We start from the raw sequence: 23,661 nt of genomic DNA on the forward strand, positions 1-23,661 counted from the left end.
TTTTAAAACTAATCAGCCATATCACTCTTCGAACTATTTAGACACTTAAAAAACACCATTTACTTCCCCTTGAATTAAGACGTGAAATAGCAGATATAAACTATCTTATTAAAATTACCACCAACATAATTGATTGCCCCGAGCTTCTATCTGAAATTTACTTAAAGGTCCCGACTAAACATTTACGCAATGAATCAATTATTTATTTGCCTGTAGCTTTACAAAATTACAAACGCAATTCGTTTATATGGCGTGCGAGCAAAAACTTTAACAAACTTTCTGCCATTTACGATTTTGACTTATTTAACACTAGCTGTGCGTGTGTTAGGAAACATTTAACTAATTCATTTTTATGAATACAGTGAGTTGGCGGGTTTGAGTGGTGATACATTATTTGTATAGTGTGAAGAGTATGTGTGTGTGTGTGTTATGTTATATTTATATTGTTAATGTTATATTGTCTTACTGTTATCAATGCATCAAATATTATTGTATTTTTATCAGTAGGGAACTGCTTTGCTTCAAATTATTTAATTAAGTCTCTATTTTATTGTAATATAAGCTGTTTGTGCCCTGCAAAATATAAATAAATAAATAAATAGTTTTTAATTTACATAAAATCAACTAGAAGCAAAACTGAATACTCTAAAACTCTACCTGGTTAAATATTATATCGAGAATGAAGCGACGAAATATAATAGATCATCAAACGAACTTCTTGAAGTTGAAGTTCGTTCACTATTATGTGAGTCGCTTCATTCGAAGATATAATCAACACCCTCCCTTGACATCGTCATATCAGAAGTGAAGATTCTGAAACTCCCAAATAAGTTTTGCTTCCCACTCTACAAGGAATGAGGATAGAAAATGGCGATTGACGCCTGGTAGGGAGTGTCAACGTCAAAACATTTCTTTTTTCTCTAAAAACAAGCAAGTTAAGGAAACTACCTGGTTAAATATTATATCTTCGAATGAAGCGACTCAAATAATAGTGATCGAACTTCACTTCAAGAAGTTCGTTTGATCATCTATTATTACGCGTTGTTTTGTTTATTATCAGAGAAACGATTTACTAAACTATCTACGAACAAATCGCAATAACTAGTTTGACGGTTTCTTTGTTTACAAACGTTGCGAGACGTTTCTGAGAAACAAAATGTTCGTTGGCAGGGTTGCAATATGAAAACAAGGAGTGAAGTTAAATTTAACCGGAGTGTATATATTAAAATTATCATTTCCTAAGTTTAACGACGTTTGACGTTTAGACGAGATGGCTCTAGATTCCACACAAATTTGATGCGAAATGTATTCCATAGCATTTAAGTTTATTAGAATAGAACAATCCCAAAAATTTCTTGCTCGTTCTTCTCAGGGAAGTCAACGTACGTTCTTCTCAGGGAAGTCAACGTAGTGAATAAGTAGTGAACGAGTCATGGCAAAATATGCTCTATTTGTGTAGCTTCTACGTTTTAACTTAAATGAGCGTCCCGGGCACGCAGGCGAGCGTGGTTTGAATTTGGTCTACGCGGTTGTATTATTCAGATGAATTTAAATTTTGTTGCCTAGTAAATAGAATGTAGAGAATGTACATGAAGGCGTGGTAACTGGGCGGTCGCCGCGAGAAAACTTTCGCCTCTTGTAATTGGGCGCTTAAAGATGGCGTGACTCAAAAAATAAAAAAAATCAAGTACAAAAAATGTCATGTTGAATAACTCACTGTCTTGTAGAAAATGTATTATCTCGGTACAACCCGCTTTTCCATCTTGTACCAATTTTTCACACTTGCCATCGATAATATTCGCTGAAATTGTGAAAATGTTAAACAGATATACCAGATTACAAGAAAATTCGTCTTCAGAGTTGTCCACAATCAATGCAGATCTGTGGATCTTGGATGCTCATGCAGCTTTCAATAAAAATAGATTAGATCCAGTGAAATTCAGTACTATCTAGACTCAAGATGAGTCACCGGACGAGAGGGGGAGAAACTTTTTCGCTGGATCGAATGGTTTGAAGAACGTGATTTGTTACTCAAAACAATGTACTTTATTCGATTATATAAAATCCTGAAAACAGGCTAAAGTACAAGACAAATGATTTAAGAATAAAATATCTAACTTTGTACATAATTATTAATACAAAGATCGAACACTCAGAATGAATTTCTTCGATCCGGCCGGATTCGAACCGACGTCTTCTAGCATACCGTGGCAGACGCTATACCAACTAAGCCACGGAACAAACCAGCGGACCTCACGAATTTTTCTGTATTACAGAGAACCTGCTAAATTTTGGTTTTCAACTGGAGCCCTATTTTAGTTATTATATTCTCATTTATCCTTAAACTTGAAAATTGCCTAAAGGTCAAAGGTTCAAATGAACGCCATGCTCTGTGGCCACGCCACCCAATTTTTTTATAATTATTATAATACCCATGTAATGTACGACTGACGTACATGACGTACATGCAATTTTTGTGAACGGATTCGAAACTAACTTAGTGCACACGTGTAACGCGCTTATAGTTTAAAATATCATTTGCAATAACGCTGTTTAGGTAAAAATGTAACTAAAGATAAATAGGCGGTCATGGCTCGATATGATTCGTTTTGGCGATGACTTCCATATCGTCGGAGATAGTGCAATTACGCGTAACTAGCATTTGATTATGAGTCTTCATTCCGGTAGTTTTGTATCCAAATCAAATTCGCATAAATGTCGTGGCAACCAAATTAGCGTGATTTACGAGAATCTATTATTATCAATCCGTAGACAATATAAATTAATGCTTAATGTGCAAAAATTGAAGATGTAGCCATTAAAAGAACAAAGTAATAACGTTAAATCCCTCTCCTGCGTAGTTTTGGTTTAGTACAGATACGCGTTTTTTTACCAATACTACATACGCGGATTTGTACTATACACGACGATATGCGTTAAAGTTATCGTTGAGGAGACCACGATAACGAATACAGCGAAAGCGGATCGGCCTTTCTCACATTTGGTGTTCTCAGCCTAATTACCGTAGCCGTTTCGGTGTCCTCAGCCTAATTACCGTAGCCATTGCTTTTTCTCGCTTAATATACCCAGTAACATTGAAATATGAACAACTTTAAGCTTAACTATCAATATCTCTAAATGGTATGAAAAAAAAATAAAAAAAAAGTTTTTAAGTTATTATGACACGAACATTTATGGAAACAGTAATTAGATCTTTAGATCTTTGATTTAAAATTTTATTCACTTTTTGCAATGAATTGCACCGATTGAAAATACATTTTCTTTTTAATTTTTAAGGCTTTTTATCGGCAGAAATAAATAAAATGTAAATTATTATACTGTTCTTGTAACAGCTGTGATAAATCTACAAGTTTTAATCATTACCACTAACCAAATACTTAGTAGAAAGAAACCAACTGTAACAAAATAAACAAATAATAATTCAGCTGTGTCAGAAATAGTCGTTTTTTTTAAAATGTTTTAAACCATTTAAACCTAAAAATTAAAAAAAACTTTATAAATAATAATAATAATAATAATTTACAGAAATGAGGATAAACAATGTATAATTACGCAATTTACTGAATTAATGAATTATTAAAAAAAAAATTAATGTAAAATAAAAAAAATAAATTAAAATATGTGTGTGACGGACACGAGCTCAGGGAAATGCTGAAATCACTTTGTAGTGATTTCAGCCCTGATTTTCAGCTCGACCCGCCCATGGCAGCTCTACGTTGTCGATCACACACACAAATCGCAAACAAACATCAAATATTATTTATCTAATAATAATAATAACAATAATAATAATAAAATGAAATAATAGTTTTAACTTTCTAATTACCGTATCCACGTCTACGGTAATTACATCTAATTACCGATTCCATAAAATATTCTTTGTCTAATGCCATTCAGACATATTGATAGTTAAGCTTAAAGTTGTTCATATTTCAATGTTATACCCAATATGAAGCGAAAAAAAACAATGGCTACGGTAATTAGGCTGAGAACACCGAATGTGAGAATGGCCGGGATAAGTTTTTGATGTCGGGCTTCAATATTGATACCATTTAATACGATCCGTATAAAATTACCTATTTTGCAAAGCACAGTAAAATAGCATTTTTGAATTCCGTCTTGTTCCCGGGACAATGTATTGGTGCCGGTTTCATTGAAAGATAAACGATGCGACGGAACTGTAAATACAAAGCAACAATTATCATCAACCTGTCTACGTGTTATAGCGACGCGCTACATAGCTCAAAATGTACTAGATAGTAACAAAACTTCAGTGATAACTAAATGTGGAGATCCAAGTTTCGCTTTCCGATAATAATAAACTTGTCTAAATTGTTCTAGCCTGAGTATTCTGGGTAATGCCCTGGAGAGAATTCCGTTGTTCTTATGGCTCATAGCACTTGGAATTCCCTGGTTTAAAACCAAATAACTAATGTGGTTATGGCTGAAGTTTCGTTACAACCCAGTACATTGTGAGCAGCGGGCAGAAATGGATTTACTGAACTGCCTGGTTGGCTGAACGGTTACCATGCTAGACTGCCGACGGACCGGGAGAAATTTTCTCACGTAACTAGCTCGGAAATTCTTTCTCGTTAGAAATTTGCGGGCAAAAGCGTTTTTTCCACCCTAGCGTGAAAAAGTTTTGAATTCGAACTTGATGATGGACTGTGGTGCACCTAACTTTTTCTTTCGATGGAAAAAAAACTGTGACACGTTCAACTATGCGATATGTCGTACATTACTTATTTGTGTAATATAAGTCCGTTGGTATATTTTATTCTTATTATTGTTGACATTAAATTGACAACGAAAACTGGGCCGTGTTCTGCATAAATGTGTTAACCCACAGAAAATCTTTAAATGAGTTATGAATGCAGTCTTATACCTTGTAATATAAAGTTTAATGTTCTTTTCTAAAGACAGTAAGTATAACATGCACAGAGAGCCAGCGTCTCTCCATAGGCTAAGGGGCTCCGTAACGTCTGCGAGTTGGATGGAATCAAGTGAGTCAAATCAAATGGTATTTGGGAGCTCCTGCCAAAAGATGCGAGCAATACTCCATGTGGGGCCCTTACTTGTGTTTTATACAACAAAAGTCGGTGACCTGGTGAGAAATACTGCTTCGCTCTATTGAGCACTGCGAGCTTTTTGGTAACCCTGTTTGGCTTTGCCCTCCAAATGACCCCGGAACTGGATTTCGTTCGTGATGTCGAGTCCAAGTATCCCAATAATCTTAGAGGTGGTAAGGAGAAAAGGGTAAAGGTGTTCTGGAACTTAGACGCTATTACAAATGGGTATTTTTTTGCCCCAATTTAACCCCCAAATTTGACAAGATTCTGTCGGCCCCATTGTAAGACCTGCCCCAAAGAAGTCTCGATTTTGTACACAAGTTGCAATCTATTTTGTTCCACTTGCTGGTATATATTTGTGCGACCTGTACAATAGGCATCACTGGTACTGTCATCCGTATAGCAATGAATGTTACTAGTTAATAACATATCATTGATATGTAGAATGAACAAGGTTGGCGAAAACACAGATCCTTGCGGAACGACGGCGTTAATGAGCATGGTGTCCGAGCACAATCCGTCCACAGCTACTCTTAAGCTGTGCTCAGACAGGAAGCTGGCGATCCAAGTGCACAGCCCTTTTGTAAGCCCGTAAGATAGTAGCTTCGATAGAAGTGCCTTGTGCCAGACCCGATCAAAAGCCTTAGCGATGTCTATTAGCTCCTAGCAAAAGCCTTAGCTCACGGCCATTGCTTCCCCCTTGATCTCGATGGCAGCTGCTCATTGGTGCGTGAGATACACAAGAAGATCACCAGCACTACGCCCGCGGCTGTATTAGTAAGAGATGGTTAGTGTGATGATTTTTAATGGAAAGTAATAGTCGAAATCAGGTAAATGGAGCTCTTATGGGTAGCCAGAACGTGTCAAGAAAGTGCGGGTTCATTGGATGTGACAGAAGAAGCGTGAAATTTGGTTAATGCTATTAGTATAAGAGCTTTGAGTAGTATGTGCTCTGTTAGTGCGTTTTCAAATTAAGCGATTATAGAACCGCTACAGTGCGCCACTGTGGCCCTGCAGCCGCGCCACTACGAAAAAGTAATAATTGAGCGTCGTGTAGTGAAAGATTATATGATCAAGTAGAAAGGATGGATGCTAGTAAATTTAAACGTGGGAAGAGGTAGACCCTCGAAGCACATGTCTCGATCAAATCTCGTAAAAGTAACGAATGTTACGTCATGCTGGGAGGTTCCTTTTGAGCACCCCTGATTGTTACTGATCAAAGAAAAAGGGATATTGATTATTGAAAGCAAAACACGTTGACTACTGACAAAAATACAACTACTGTTACTTGGTTTCATGATCACAATGAAAATGTGATGTCTCAGTGTTTGCAAGGATTAAGTGACACTTTATACGTACTTTTCCGTATTTAGCAAAAATGTGTTAACCACACTTGACACTTAAAGTAATAATTTTGTTGATATATCGAATTTCATTTAATTACTAATCATAAATTTGTTAACTTAAAAAAATTATAAACCGATCGTAACGCTTACTTCATTACAAATTTTTCATATATAATTGTCCTGTAAACTTCATTAATTAAATGAGTAATGACAAATAGTTGCCAAAAATCTTGAATGCGCAATATCTCGAAACTGTCATTTTGTGGGTTAACTCATTTATGCAGAACAGGGCACACTAATTTTGTTTATTAAAACTGATTTGTTATAGTTCAACCAGTTTTTCTTTCATCTAGGTGAGGTGAAAAATTGTGTGTTTCGCTCGGCAGTAAAGTTGTTTTGCGTCTCATACCTTGAAATTCTCACTACGCTCAGGATTCTAATTTTGAACCACTCGCTAGGCTCATCAATCTTAGAAGTCATCGCGTGCTCACGTTTCAATACAAGCACTCGTGTCAAACTTTGCAGCCTTGCGTAACAAATAACTGCCTCCATGGCCGAACGGTTACGACTGCCACGCAGAGGCCCCAGGTTCGATTCCCGGGCCGGGAGAAATATTTGTATGGCCTACATTTATTTCTCTCGTGAGTTTGGGTGTAATTTGTGGTTGTCTATGTGTGTGTCCATGGTACCCGCGACACAGGGTATCCCTAGTGCGGGGCTATGTTGAGTGTGTGCGTTATTATTGTGCGTTACTTTTGCACACTGGGACAAATAAAAGAATTTAAGTAAAAAAATTTAAATTTAACAAATTAAAAGACAGGTACAACAGGTGGCCTTTTTGCTATATAGCAATCTCTTTCAGGCAACCTTCGGGTTACAGGAAAACTACGAGATAGTAATTAATTAGCTACCAATAATTTGATGTATTTGGAAAAATATTTAACGTACAGACAAACATACAAACCCTGACAAATGTTACCTACCATCGAGTATATAACCAGAAATAGAGACAAAAATGTCATTCACTTTGTTTAAAAACTATTCTACTAAACCATTACGTCGACAACTGCGCTCCGATTGGCCAACCCGAATTCGAAATGTCGGGTGTCGTCAGTTTTTTTCTTATAACATCAAGTAACGGGAGAAACGAGTCGTGCGCCTGATAGTAAGTTACACGCCTGTCTATAACCGTTGCAGTGCCACACGGAGCTTTAAATAGCAAATCTTAGGGACACTACCACTGCGCCCGTCACCCTGAGACATAAATTGACAAGTCCCATGTGCCTATAATTTCACCAGCACCCTTACCATTCAAAACCGGAACACAGTAATGCTGACATTACTGCTTGGCGGCAGAAATGGGTAAGGTGGCAAAAATTCACTTCAAATCAACCAGTTTAACTTGAGCTTTGCTGTAATGGACGTAAATTTAAAAAATACATATTTAATTATTCATCGGAATGTAATTCCGTTTGTTTTGTAATTAGATGTTTTGCTGTTTTTCCCAAACCACCGAATGGAACAGCCCCCCATTGTCACAGATATTTATTACAACAAATATAGAATATTTTGGAATATACTGAGACGTACACACATGTCAGTTGTTAGCGCTGTACTATATCAGTTTTCTAAGTGGCCCTTATTTCGTCTCTATTTTTGATTATATACTCGATGCCGTCGACACATGAAGCCAAATAAGGAGTTAAAATAATTAATATGATCATAGTGTGGACAGTTTGTTTCCGAATTTGCCTTTTTGGTTCCTTTGATGTGCGTCGAGAAATCGACCAGCGCGCGGTAACGCGAGTTTGGTGTTTGCTGTATTTGTTGGATCATATCAAATCCAAGCAAATACTTTTTCACACATGCTATCACCAGTGATTGTTTTCCATTTATACCAAATACAAATGGCCATGTGAAGTACCGCCATTACATAGACGACGGGTCCAAGCAAGTCGCTTGGACTGCAATAGATATTACAACACTAATTCTGTAATTCGTGTATGTAGGTTACATAAATTGTTTTTAAATTTAATTTAATTTTATTATATCAAGTGACAGGACGAACAAATCGTGTGCCTGATGGTTAGTTACACGCCTGTCCATTACAGTTGCAGTGCAAATCTGACCTTTAAATAGTAAAAATCTGGGGCGCAGTGCCACTAATTTAACCGGTAATTTCACCAGCACCCTTACCCTTCAAAATCGGAACACAGTAATGCTGACATTACTGCTTGGGGCAGAAATAGGTGGCAGTACTTCCGTGGACGAAGTTTTTCACAAGGATCTCTACAGCTACTTAAATAAATTGCTTAAAATTAAAAATCTTTGCATAATTATTATAACAAAGACCGAAAAAATAAAAAATTCATTCGATCCGGCCGGCGAGTCAGAGGCAATCCGTGTCATATGCTCAGCCAATTAAGACGCTGAATACCATTGACTTACAATTATATAGACGTCGGGTCCGCGCTAAAAAGTGTCCGAACTTATAGGGCGTTAAAATCGTATACAGAGTTCATTGACGCTTTAGTCTTCGTTTGTTCGACTGACAGCGAAGCAAGCAAAATTAGACAGTACTGCGATGACATTACAATTTAAATTCAACGTTTTAGCTTTTTCATATTCCTTTACATGTCACTACGTTTAAATAGGTTGACTTGGGACATTTTTTTCGTGGTTTTTGTATTAGATCCGTCGTCCACTTATTTGTAAGTCAATGCTGAATACCGTTAATTATGCTTCTTTTTAAAGCGTTTTTAGGAAGATCTGTTTAACTTGTGGCAGTGGAAAAAATGTGTATTATTCTCCATCATATTATCTAAAATGCTGTTGTCTCCAAAACACGATTTTACAATATTAAGTAGACAAAAAAAATTTCAAAATCACCACTTATTATACGGTTCCAACGCAAATATATCCGTAATATACTAAGTAAATTAAAAAAAAATTTCATAAAATTTTGACGAATAAGGTATAACTCAACAATGAAAACTGTGGTTGTTACATTTTTTCCATTTTGAACCTAATTTTGGAAATAAACCCTTTTTTTGAGACGCGCGCAAACCATTGGTAGTTTCTTCTCTTTTACGCATACAAAGGTCGGCAGCAGTGTTGCCAGGTCTACTGTTTTTTCAGTAGATCTACTGTTTTTGGACGACATCTACCGTTCTATTGTTTTTTAGCAAAAATCTACTGTTTTTTAGGAATTTTCAGATTTTTCACTTTTTGTAACAATTATTGACAGCGTTTTAGATTTTGTGAATCGTCTTTTCCGTTTCCGACGTCGTACTTTATGTTTTCGGAATGACTGTATAGCACATTAAATAAAAAATGTTATAAACTGTTCTTATAAAATTATAATATTGTAAGCTGTACACCCCTCTCGGCTGTGCACCGTCCTTCACCACGATATAAAAGCAGAACGGGTCCAGAGCGAGGCATTCACCTGTCGGCGCCCGCTCGGATATCATCGGTGACGTGAGCCATTTGTTAACGATTTTCTTATGTATTTTGTTACTTGTTACTATTTTGATTCTTATGTGATTTGATTTGATAAAGGGTTGTGAGCAATTGCGTAAGCACGGTAAGACATCTTGTACTAAAAGATACTTCGTTCCTTTAGGCTTAAGAAAACAATAATTTGTAAATTTAATAAAAGTTCGTTAAAATTTTGTTAGATGTTCTCTTTTTTTTTAATTTCGAATCCTTTTTCTAGCTAATTATATAATAAAATAGGTACTTTGTGCACTCCACTGAATGATGTTTTTTTTATTTATTCAATCATTTATTTTTTTATTATTTGTCAATCACAGGTCTAGAAAATGCGGGGAAGTAACATCTATGGTATTATTATCCAAATACAATTGTTATTGTCAGATACCAACATTGTAACATCAAAAACATTATGTGACAATGTTTGAAGAAAATCGATTAAAACTGTTTCAAACACCGTAAGTTCAGCATCTACTGTTTTTTTCCTCAATTTACTGTTTTTTCTGTGCAATATCTTCCGATTGTTTCAGATTTGACCTGGCAACACTGTCGGCAGTGATAGCTGAAACGCGTTGCTGGATGGACCTATGTCGCGCTAGCTAGCTAATTCACTTCACACACATTCAAATGCCACGATCGATCGCTCAAGGTCATCGACGCTTTTCAGCCAATTAAGCCACGCAACGAACCAGTAGACCTTACAAATTTTTCTGTGTTTGTTGCAGATCTTTGTTTGCCGTGGCGCCATCTATCGTTGAGCTTTGAATGATTTCGAAAAAAAGAAATTAGTCTATCACGACATTGCGTTTAAGGGCTAAGATTAAAACTAACGAGAAATATTAGTACCATTCGATCGCCCTAAATTAAACATGAGATCCTTGAACTGATTGCGGTCCACCTTGCCTTTCACACCGGACAACAGCAGCCTCACTTGATCCTCCTTTATGCGAAGAACGTCCATTATGGTTGCTGTTCAGAAAAAAAGACACTTGATGATTATGAATACAAAGATCGAACGCAGAAAAATTGTCGTCGACCCTGTCGGACATGAACCCATATCCATGCTGCACCGTAGCATTGCCCCAAACATCTGAGGCATGGGTCCAGTTACCGAGTCTTCGAAATTCTTCTATGTGTTTTTGTTATAAATCTTTGTATTGGTTTTCGGCATTCGACGCTGGTAGTGGGTAACCTATCACAAACTTGAATTCTTTTTCCGAAATAACGTTTGTTCGAATGTTCATTACACCGAAAATCGAATTATAACGAAACCGTTATTCTTTCAGGATATTTTGGGTGTTTATCGCAAAGACACGATTAAGTTCAGTTAGGTCAGGTTAAGTTAGGTTTAAAAGAAAACCCCCCCGAAGGGGTTCCCGCCTTGTCGTGGCGGGGGGGCTCTAGTAGCCGTGGTCGATTTCATCCCACGGTGAAGCTAAGAGGAACCCATGGGGCCGGCCGATGGTGGTAGGCTGGCCCGAGGAGGAGGGCGTTCCGCGCAGGGCTCGTTTGGCCAGCGGGACCGCGCGGATGCGCGAGGAGGAGGGTCGCGGGGGGAGAGACGTGTCTTGGCGATTGTCAATTGAATCCAAATTTCGCTTCGGTCGAGCGGCAGAACTATACAGGGCGATAAAAAAACCACTGACCAATTTAATTCTTCCTTTGCGGAAGTTGCGGATCCGAGACGGACCTATTTCCGGTTCTTATGGACGGCCAATTAGCTTACGTAAGTTAAGAGTTAAATGAGCATACATATATGTATGATGGAAATAAAAAATATATGTTCGGTTTTTATTTCAAATACTTAACAAATAAGTAAGTTATGTCGTCTTAAAGTTTCCGAAAAATTGTGAACAATATTGACACTCGATGATTAGCTGACGCCGTTGCTATAGCAACAAGAACGGTGTGGGGCAGTGGGCGGAGTCAGTGAGCGAATTCTTGTATTTGACAGACAACAAAGTATTAAACTAACGCGCGATGCGTTAGCGCAGGTCTGTCGTCGCGCGGTGCGAAGTGCTAGCTCCTAGGCGTCTAGACAACTCGGCGCCGCTTCATCAATTTTATTTACTATTTTGAGGTAGCCACGCGTTAGAAATTATTGCGAAATATTAACATCAAAAGAATAGGGTTTTTTTGTTTTATTTCACTAATGTGTTCTATTACTGAATCTTATGCACAGGAAAAAAAATTGTCAGTGATTTTTTTATCACTCTGTATAATACCGCGAGTGTCGAATACTGGCTGTATTTCCGATTTTTTTTACCAACGATATTAATGCCATTGGAAAAATGTATACCGTATAGTATACGTGTACTATTTAGTTCAATTGATATTTTGATATTCAAAAAATCATTGGTATATGTAAAGTATCTATTGAATTCAGAGGTTTTCTTTTAAAATTTCGAGGTAAGTTTGTGTTTTCTTTTCAATAGAGAAAGTTTTTAGGAATTGTGTTTTCACACCACATAGTAATCAGTGTACATCCGCAGTTTTACTGGATCCCCATAGATAGGTACGCCATGTCTCTGCAGCGACCTACCTGAATGCGAAGTCCATTTAAAGACACGGGCAACTTTAAAAAAAAACTGTTCTCAAAAGTTCGTAGAATTACATCTATTTGTCAAGTTTTAATGCGATCGGTTACCGGAAAGTGCGCGAAACCGTATCCGTCCCTTAGTTTGCCACCCTTAGAGGTGGAATGTTTCCTTCAAATTTAAATGGGACCAATACTGAGTACTGACTGTACCCTCTTTCCAATAAAAATTAAGAACTTCTTCAAAATAATCTTTAAGCATTATTACACTTGAAATCGTCATATTGGTTAAACTCTACCGCTCATTCGTAAGGCAGATGATACCCTGAGAAGAATGAGCAAGAAACTCTAGAGGTTGCTCTTTGTAAATAGCATTTGTACACATTCAACATTTACAATATATTTTTTTTGCTTTCAAACAACAGGGATCGAGAATACCATCATGAGCTAAACGGGTTACTACCACGGATTTTCGTCATCCAAGTACGCAGAAGTTATATAACCTTTAGTATAAAGTTTTTGTTTCACTATTACTTTAAATGTGACTTTGTAAAGACAGCTATCAAGAACAGCTAGTTTATTTTTATTCCTCGTATAAATTTTATGTCTGTCACTATTTTTCATAAGGAAATTACTTTTTCTCTTAACATAAATTACATTTTCATAAATGTGTTGTGACGCTAATGTGAATGTTAATTTATAATCTTTTAAACTTTCGCGTTGCATTGTACCTAATATTTGGAAACAAGAATAAACGCTAGGTAAGATAGGTCACGTTTTACGTCAATTCTCCATACCGACAACATAGACTCCGGGCATAAAAGTCGGCAACATGGTGGGTACTCCGAAAGATGTCTTACCACTTCAAACACCAGCCTCTAAAAAATTGATTGCAGTTGCGGTATCAAAGAATTAGCATACATAGCTGTAAAAAATTGACAATGTAACAAGTCAGCTATTGCAGAACATTTACTGGAAAAGGGTACAAATCACTGGATTGAGTTTCATCGTACGCAGATTCTCCCCACTTTTATTCAAGAGTTGTACGTGAAATTATTGAAATCCAAAAACATAATAATTTCAATCGGGGGACGGTTTCAAATTATCAGCATGCAAATGCAGCATGCGCAGCATGGAATCCGGTGTTTGCAAAAACTCAATATTCGCGATCGACTGCGGACCAGAATAGGGACACCGTTAGCATTGGGGGTGGCGGAAAGTAGTAGTTTAAAAAATGTTATGCGGGTGGTTGAAGATTCCACCGCCGATATGGAGATGTAAATCGCATCACCAGTCAACCCGTGACCACAGCCAGAGCAACCTGGCCGAAACGTCGGGAAACTAGGTAGGTGTGAAAAATATCTATTCGTATGTAAACGCGTTTATTCCCGTTTCCAAATGTTATCTTCCTTTTTTAAAGTCGTTTAAAAATATGAAAACTGTCTTAGTTACAATTTCAAACAATAATGGGACGTTACTGTAGATCAGGTATGGGCAACCTTTAACATGTTGAGGGCCAAACTTTAGTATGCAAATAGGTTCGCGGGCCGCGTTTAAAAGTGCTTAGTGCATTTTAAAGTAATTAGTGTCAATAGATGTCAGACATAAAATAATATCACAATGTTATTCTAGTACTAGTACAATTTATTTAAAAAATGAATTTTAAAAAAATGGTACAACATCATATCGGTAAATCGATAAATTTGCAATTGCTACAAACTACGAAAGTCAATCAATGAGACACTTGAGCTTGAATTTGGGAAACTAATCCATCGATATTTGGATTAATTCCACTGATACAAACACGTAAAGAATGAGAGAGAGAAAGTTCAAAATTATCGTCAGTCAGTCTTGTACGATGTGTTGATTAATTAATTTTCATCATCGAAAAGAACTGTTCGCATTTATAAGTACTGCCAAAAGCACAAATCAATCTTCTTGCGAATTTTCAGCTGCGGAAAATTGTCTTCTTCTAGGTATTTTTTGTAGAAATCGCACAACTCTACTTCTTCTGAAATGATGAATGAAACATTTGTTGGTTTCTCCAAATTTGCTGTAAGCTTCTGGATTTTGTCTGTTCTTAATTCTCCTGTCAGTGAGTGTAGCGCAGTATGCTTAGTTAAGTAATGCCTCTTTATATTGAATGCTTTCATTACTGAAATGGATTCATTACACAGCAAACAAATAGGCTTACCATTGTGTAAAATAAAAAAGAATTCTTCAGTCCATTTTTCTTGAAACTGGCGTCCCTCAGTATCTACTTTTCGTTTTTTTCCACCAGACATCATTTTTGTTAACTTTTCGTTCTTTAAACTTAATAACAATACAAACTATAGTTAGTACACAACCACTCAAGATGCACACAAAGTTCACGGCTCAAACAGTTCGCTAGAATATCGCTTGTCGAAGTTATCACCTCGGTAGCTCGAATAGAACTGCACAAATGTTCGGGCCATACACCCGCTTATATAGGCAAAATGAAGGAATATTCTGGAATAAACTAGTTTTAGAATAATTGAGAAGCAATAAGTCTTTGATGTTTGCCGCCCGTGAGGCGTCGGGCGGCAAACATCAAAGACTTTGATCGAGTAAGCCGAGTGACGGCGATTATCAAAGAGTGAGGCGGCAAACATCAAAGGATTAGATGTTTGGGGCTTCACTGTCGCTGTGAGTGTAAGTACCTAGTTTAATATTTTTTCATTGAGTTTTTTTTTTTCAAAATGTCTCGCGGGCCGGATTATATCTTACAGCGGGCCGGATGCGGCTCGCGGGCCGCATGTTGCCCATATGTGCGTGTAGATGGTCTAATTATTTTTAATACTTACAATCCTTCAGAAATTGAACAATGCCGTCCACATTGGTTTTGCCGTCACCCGAAAGTTTTTCATACATAACGTCTATGATTTTACCTGGAAAGTTAAAGATTAAACAACTTGTATTTATTGAGATTTTTTGTGCAATAACTTCACTACTTTTGTTGTTATTGTGAATACAAACGGATGCAAACTTACAAAGATCTATAACAAAAACACATAGGACAATTTCTACGACTCGTCGTGACTCAGATGGTTAAATCAATGCTACAGTGCAGCATGGACATCATACAAAACTGAGGGCACGCTTTCTTGGGCCTACACATTCGGTGTTTAGCGTTTTAGGAGGCAAGAATATTATGATAAATCGTTTGAGTGTCGACGCGGCCGTACGGTCGTCGTCGGTTGCATTCGGACGCTATCAAAAATTACAGTCAACTTAGTCATCAGTTTACTTACCAGTTTCAGATAAATTGTGAAAGTACCTCTCAGCAGCAGCTTCCCTCTCCCTATCTGACTGCCACTTTGGAATATGTAGAGTACCTATGGAGTAATTTATATAGAAATATACTGTTATATTTTTTGTGAAAATACTCCACCATTGTACGATGAATCATAATCAGATGTCCAAAACGTAAACAAATGGAAACCTTGTTAAAAAATACATTTTAAACCATTGACATACAATTATATGGACGTCGGGTCCGCGCTAAAAAGTGTCCGAACTTATAGGGCGTTAAAATCGTATACAGAGCGTCATTCACGCTTTAGTCTTCGTTTGTTCGACTGACAGCGAAGCAAGCAAAATTAGACAGTACTGCGATGACATTACAATTTAAATTCAACGTTTTAGCTTTTTCATATTCCTTTACATGTCACTACGTTTAAATAGGTTGACTTGGGACATTTTTTTCGTGGTTTTTGTATTAGACCCGTCGTCCATTTATTTGTAAGTCAATGTTTTAAACGGTAGTTTTCTTTTTTATAGTTTTTTTTTGACGATATAGTAATCGATTAAAACTCTTTTCAAGCTGCAATTCGAAAAAACTTAGAACAATTGTCCTTGTGAAACAGTTCGTCTTATATTATTTTATGAAGTCAAGCTAGATAGATCAGTTCGATAGCCGCACGGAAGAAAAAACAATCTTGGCTTAACCCTCGATTACTATGAGAACCGTTTCGCCAAAATTCACACATTCGTAATTAGAAACACTACAAAATCTTGATATTGATTGGTCGTAGTTTCAAATTTAAAAAGAAATAACAAATTCTGGATCGTTAATATAATTTAAACTTTATCCTGTTGGCGTATCGTTCAAAGTTCAATACCATCAATACCTATTATTGCAAGTTACGACGTTTTCATATTATATTGAAATTTCAAACAATGTACTGCCATCTAGTGGTCATTTGCTGAACGACGACGAATTTGAGTTATTAATTTAGTTCTCCAAAAAAGAAGCGACTATATTGAAAGGGTATAAGCTTTACTTTCGTTTCTTGTAAAATTGAAAATTTATAAAAATAAGACTTCCGATGATATGAAATACCACCACGGGTAATATTTTTGGTGTTGCCATCATTTTTGTGCTCCAAAACAGCACAATAAGGCATTTTTCCAGGATGTTAGAGAATTTGCACGAAAGAATGACACAACCATACCATACAAAGCGAAAATGGCGGACTAGGCTCAGATAGGTCTCAAATATAGTGTATGATCTATGGATAGGTCTTTCGAGACCTATAGACCTACTAACCACTTCTACTTTATTTGTTGTTCTGTGGGTAGCCGCCCCACCGACCCGAATACTTTATTCACACAGCGCATCGGCTACTCGTTCTCACTCGGCAATATGCAACAAGGTGCACTTTGTCGGTTGATTCGGCGATCTTCGGAGCACGCTCGAGCCGCGGTCGTGCAGTGAGTTATTTTACCTTAGTTGCGGACATCCTCGTTTTATGTGTTTTTTAGAAACATAATATTGAAAGAAAGTTCCTAATAAAATTCTCCAGGCTAGAGAAAGTTAGAAAATTGAGAAAAATCCATAAAAACCGAATTTTTTCCTTTCCCGTAAATGATTTTTCTTTAAATGTTTCATGTTATGATAGAAAACTACTAAAGGCACCAATAAATCCAAAAAAATATCAAGCTTTCCTAGACCACAATCAATTTTTTTTTATGACTTCGTTATTTTTTTTCTGAAGAATTTCTACATATTAGCACGTTTTTTTAACGCGGATTTGTTAATTACAGTAATAAATACTACCATAAAAAAATCCAGATGCGACAAACACAAGAGATCAGAAATATTGAATTTTAAATTTTGGGTTAGGGTTGTCACTGAATATTTATCCTGTCTGCAAAGTGCAATGTTTTATATTCATTGAGTGTAGCACATTACCAATAGGTATGTTATCGGAACAAGCCGGTGAATCAAGGAACAAGTTTTGACGTTATTATCGAGAGCACCTTACACGAAAGCTGGATTGGAAAACGACCATCACAGAGTTGTTTTACCGTGCACTGGGATCGCCTGATCCTTATTTATCCTCTTGGCACGTAGTACACAAACATAAAAAACTCTACCTATACCTGGTAAATTCTTCGCCTTCTAAGAGTGATCACGGAAAATGTTCGTTACCATCATTACCCAACAGAAGACATTAGTATTGAAGCTGCTGATATCACGCCAGCAACATACGAAATCATTCTGCAATCCGATAATGAGGAAAATGAATGAGCTTTCAGCATTTGCCAGAATAATTTATCTTTATTCACACGACGTAATGCACATACGTGAATATTAACAAGATATGCCAATCTATGTAACGTACATTGTTTTAAATTATGTTTGACATAATTACTTCAATTTAATTTATTTCACCTGATTTTAAATGTAAGTAATGTAAATTAAAAATTCAATTAATGTAATTAATAATTAATTCATGGGCTATGTTATCTGAACCACATAAAGGAATTTGAATTGTTGTGGGCTACCAAAGCTCCTACATGTATGAATAAAATTTTATATTTACAAACACTAAAATAAGTTCACGTCTTTGTATCTACTACCACATACAAGTCTATTCATATTCGAAATAAATATATTATTATTGTTGTTGTTTTAACACATGACCCTCCATTGATCCACGTAGTTGTGTAAAAATTATACAGTTTGTGACAACCCTATTTCCATAGAAATCTAAAAAAACCTTAGAAAAGCGGATCCAAGATCTTTCGAGATAAACGTTTACTTTTTCTTTATTCGATAGATACATTAATGTAGTATATTTTGAAGGTAAAAAAATGCTAATTTAGTATGGTTAATTTTATATAAATATATTTTTAAAATTAACAAAATATTATTTTCTCCCTTTTTTTTGTGGGCTTAAGGACTTACGATTTTCACATTTAATAAAGTTTAAATAGACAGTCAATTTGTATTTCTTGCTAATGGAAATTTTACATATTTCGGGAAATACAGGCAAAAACATTTTTCCTGAAGTTCAGTGATCTTTCCATAATAAAAGTAGATATCTATACGGGTGTTTCTTAGTACAGTTTATTAGGATTCAACCTATTGAAATCGAACATAAAACGGGGATGTCTGCAACTAAAGTAACATAACACATTGTGGGTCGGCCGGGCGATCGTGTCAAACTTGGTGAATCGTTGGTTCGAGTTCGAGTACTCGCGACTCGCGATTGCTCTACCCTTTAAGTCGGTAGCAATGTCCGGACATTGTCGCAGGACACTGCTACTTGACATCTCCGGCACTACCCCGGAGAGCTAGACATCTCTCGGTCCCTCCGGCTGCGTAGGAATTTTCCGAACATGTTTTTAGGTCAAATTATGTTACAAATATTTGGTACATAAATATAATCAACATTTGCGTAGTTTTAGAAACAAGAATCTAAATTTAATTTTTAACGCTCATTTGTCTTAGTTTTGAAGCCCAACATAAAACTATCAAACTTAATTTATACAAATCAAACATTTTTTGCGTAGCTCCGTACAGATTGAAATATCCATCGATTTAATATATTTTATGTCTCAGCGAAAGAGAATCAATCATTAAAAAAGATGACCGTTTAGATTTTTTACCTGCTGCTTTTGCAAACTTAAAAAGATCATTAAAATACAGGCCATTTATAATGAACTGACTTGTGACCTGGTCTCAAACTAGGACAATCCCTATGCTATAAATCTAGAGAAATAGAATTCTCTCCGGAACCTAGTACACCCAGATTGTTTAATGATGACCTAGGTGGCCCAACGGTCTGTCCTGTGGGCGCTAAATGAGGAGGTCCCGGTTCCGATTCCCAGTAGGACTAATTTGGATAATAAACTCGTCTAAATTGTTCTAGCCTGGGTGTTCTGGGTAATGTCCTGGAGAGAATTCCATTGTTTTGATGACTTGGAATTCCCTGGTTTGAATCCAAGTAACTAATGTGGTTATGGCTAAAGTTTATTTTCCAAATTGGTCCTATCGGAAAGCGAAACTGGGATCTCCACACTTAGCGATCACTGAAGTTTCATTACATCCAGTACATTTTGAGAAGCGGGCAGAAATGAATTTACATAGCCTCCATGACCGAACGGTTATCATGCTGGACTGCCACGCGGAGGTCCGGGAGAAATATTTTGTCTTAATTAACTCGGAAAGACTTTCTTTCTCATTAGAAAACTGCACGTGGAAAAGGTCTAAAACTTGACGATGGACTGTGGTGCACCTAACTTTTTCTTTCGATGAAAAAAAAAACATAATGATACGTTCAACTACGCGATTTGCCGTAAATTATTTATGTAATATAAATCCGTTGGTATTATATTTTATTCTTATTACTGTTGATATTAAATTGACAAAGATAACTAATTTTGTTTATTAAAACTGATTTGTTATAGTTCAACTGTTTTTCTTTCATCTACAAAAATGTCTTCGCTATAGTGAGGTGAACAGTTGTGTGTTTCGCTCGGCAGCAAAGTTGTTTTGCGTCTCGTGGCTTGAAATCCTCACTACGCTCAGGCCACTCGCTTGGCTCATGGTTCAATCTTAGAAGTCATCGCTTGCTCCGGTTTCAATACAAGCCCTCGCGTCAAATAACAACTTTGCAGCCTTAGCATAACAAATAACTATTGTGTGGCGTACACTTATTTCTCTCGTGAGTTTGGGTGTAATTTATAGTTGTTTATGTGTGTTCTTTTTTTGTGGGTTGGTTTTTTGCAAACATTTTCGAGCTTGTTTGACAAAATATCAAACAGATGGGCAGCTTTAGTCAGGCCTACTTAATAAGCTTCAAAAAGCAACAAATATCTTACTTGAGACCTTTGATTTCAGACGATCTTCTATGATCTGCTCGTTTCTGTAACAAATGTTAATGGTTACTGTGCTATTGGTTTGTGAACTAGCTATTTAAAGTATTAGTGAATTAACCTCTGGTCGAGAAATATGCATTCTAAACGTTAAAATAAAATCCTTGATAAGAAACCTGACATTTGTAAAACTGCGTCATTTTATTCTCGTGTCAGTCTATTAACAATGTATTTTTTACGTGTGAGGGTTGTTAACCCGCCGCACAACCCCAGAAATACTAGCTGGCCACACCCGTCACTAGTCAGCAGCGAGTCCATAGTCCTTCTCGATGCCTTAGACAGTTTGCAGCGTCGCGCCTCACAAGTCATTGGCGATGACGAGGTCTCAATCAAAGTAGAGGTTCAATTAGAGTAGAGACGTTGCATCACTTAGCACCTTTTATAGGATGTACCATGGCAAGTTCTCTGAAGAACTGTTCAACGTTATCCCGTCCTCCCCTTTCCTGATCCGAAGCACGCGTGCTGGCCCCCGCAGTCACCGTTTTACAAACCTTGTAGTGTTTGGTGGCACATTCCTCTGTCGCACAGTTGACAAATGGAACTCCCTTCCCGGGCACGTATTCCCTCTGTCTGGGGTCCTTCAAATGAGGCGTGAAGAGGCATCTTGTAGGCATGTGGATGTGGCTAGGGCAGTGATGGTATCAACACTGCACTAGATTCCTTCACGTTTGGACTCCATTTTACATCAGGTGGAATGGAGTCATCTGCCAGTCATATATAAAAGAAAATACTTTATCGGATAGGGTAGCTAGGCTGTTACCGACTGCTTTCCCATCCACCACCTGGGATCCAACTATGCCTTCCCTCAGGGAACACCTTTACCGTGTACGTAGGACCCGTCGGCCTAAGGGAAGTCCTAAATGACTGATCACCCTATCAGTCTCGCCACTTTGAAGGCTAACCAGATCGCAAATCAGTCCATCACCACACGCACCAACTATCCTCGCCGGCGTGATCGTAGAGCCCCTCATTTCAGCTCGTACACTAGTAGATTCTCGCCGACAGCACGCCCTTCTAGCGAAAGTTCTCAGTAGTGCCCAGAGCCAAGGTCCATGCCCACTTGGTTTTAAGTTTAATTTTTAGTTTATTTTACGGTTTACGAGCCTTCAGCTCGCTCCCTTATTACCGGTTGCGCAGTCAAGGCCATCAGCGGCCGACTGCAAAATCTTCTTCACAAAAAAACCGCCACCCGGGAGACCCCCTCTACGCCATGACAGCCAGCACGAGGCCCTCACGGCACTAATTATTATAGTAGGAGAACTAAGATTCGGGTCTATTAGACAAGTCATGATGCGAAGCCTAGACGCTGACGTTGAAGAAGGAGAACAAGCTATTAGTGGTGGGGAGGAAAATCTTTAGGAAGATTCTGGGACCAACTAGGGAAGAAGATTTAGCCTGGCGGATAAGGAAAAATCTAGAGATTGAGGATCTGGTAAACGAGACTAACATCATGGGAGAGACCAAATCAGCCCGACTTCGATGGCTTGGCTATGCCGAGAGCTTGGGTGAAGATCATGAAATCAAGAGAGCATATCTAGGGCAACTAACTGGGAGAAGGTCGGTTGGACGTCCTTGATATCGCTGGATCGACCAAGTCCACAAAGACCTGTGTTAAATTCAAATGGCCGATTGACAACAAGCGACATAGAAGAGAGAAGAGCAGAGCATCTTAGTGTCAGAGGCCAAGATCCACTTTGGATTGCTGAGCCAGTGAAGTAAGTCATTTTATTCAAGTTAAAAAAAACCACCGTGTGTATATATGTATAGATAGGTGTATAAATGTACTAATTACCATGTTAAAGTAAATAAAACACAAGGAATCACATACCACGCGTAAGTTAGCAAAAATGTTAATTTAGTTAGCAAAAAAACATTATTGCTGTTTTTTACTTATTTTTATTCTTATTAGAATAAACGTTATATTTATTAAGAGGGAGCAGAGGAAAAAATCCTAATCTTCGATTTGATTTTAGAGGGGTATATCTACTTTAAAGTTAAAAATAAAATACTGTATGAGTAACTACACGATATATTCAAGCATAGACATTAATCAGAAACATAAAACAATAAAGTTTCCTCGATAGATAAAAATCACGAAATGACCTCTAATTTTCACATTTTTTTGTTTTATCCTCGAAATGCTACAGGTTATTAGGACAAAAATTAGATAATTAATTATATTTATGCATAATCGACAACTGTCACTTCTGATTTTTTTTAATCCCTTTAGGGTTATTCCGCTAAAACGAATTCGGTACTTTCAATGCGCAAAATTCAACATCTCCTGTCGCATGTCACGCGAACTTCAGGCATATATTTGTTTCACAAATTTGGGCGGAGCCAACGTCAAAACTTTTTTGGCATGAGAGCTCTTAATAACAGCTGACATAACAAATTATTTAAGTAACGAGTGCGATGAGGATCTGGTCATAGATTATAAGTACAAATACGAACATTGTAGGCAGTGAAGTCATTAATTACCTACTCTATATTTTTCTTTTCTTGATCTATATTATTTGCTCTACATAAAAGGTACAAATTTCAAACTATGTTTTTTTTCTTAATAAAATTATTACCTTTGTAACAATGTGTTTACTTTTTACCTACTGTTCGATATGTTCATTCTGTTTGACAAAATCATAATCTATGACCCGGCAATGCACTTGACGCGAAAACTTTAAAAGAAATTGCTATAAAATGACAGTTTACAAACGTCGATTATTATGAACATAACATATTGATTAAAAGATATTGATGACTGGTAAATGTGTACAAGCTGAAAAGTAAGGAATAGTACCTATTATACGTACATTTTCTGGCTCTGTGCTACCAAAAAGAGCACAGCTCTGAACTGGGACAGTGTCACATTTTGAGAATCGGGAGCGCTGTTTGCGAAGTACTTTCTGGTGGTGCCTTCATCTGCGTCGGACGTCACTCCAGCTGAATAGTTTAATATATTTATAGAAACTTTTTTAAATATGCTACGAGGCATTTTTATGTCTATGTA

General features: G+C 37.1%; 1 protein-coding gene across 2 annotated transcripts in view; it reads right to left on the minus strand.

Moving 5' to 3' along the window:
- The window catches only part of LOC113225728, a 48,111-nt gene that overhangs the window by 22,643 nt on the left and 1,807 nt on the right, over positions 1–23,661 (minus strand). For both annotated transcript variants that reach the window (XR_003310041.1, XM_026458130.1), the window contains exons 2-8: positions 23,465–23,594; positions 20,601–20,644; positions 15,740–15,823; positions 15,293–15,376; positions 10,778–10,900; positions 4,098–4,199; positions 1,718–1,801 (exon numbers count right to left, since the gene is read on the minus strand). Coding sequence is in view for 1 of the 2 variants with exons in the window: in XM_026458130.1 (XP_026313915.1) it covers positions 1,718–1,801; positions 4,098–4,199; positions 10,778–10,900; positions 15,293–15,376; positions 15,740–15,823; positions 20,601–20,644; positions 23,465–23,594 (651 nt within the window). In the remaining variant the exon portion in view is untranslated. The remainder of the gene's footprint in view (positions 1–1,717; positions 1,802–4,097; positions 4,200–10,777; positions 10,901–15,292; positions 15,377–15,739; positions 15,824–20,600; positions 20,645–23,464; positions 23,595–23,661) is intronic.

Source organism: Hyposmocoma kahamanoa, unplaced genomic scaffold (genome assembly GCF_003589595.1).
Source record: "Hyposmocoma kahamanoa isolate Upper Pololo Valley unplaced genomic scaffold, ASM358959v1 170, whole genome shotgun sequence".
Classification (NCBI taxonomy): Eukaryota; Metazoa; Arthropoda; class Insecta; order Lepidoptera; family Cosmopterigidae; genus Hyposmocoma; species Hyposmocoma kahamanoa.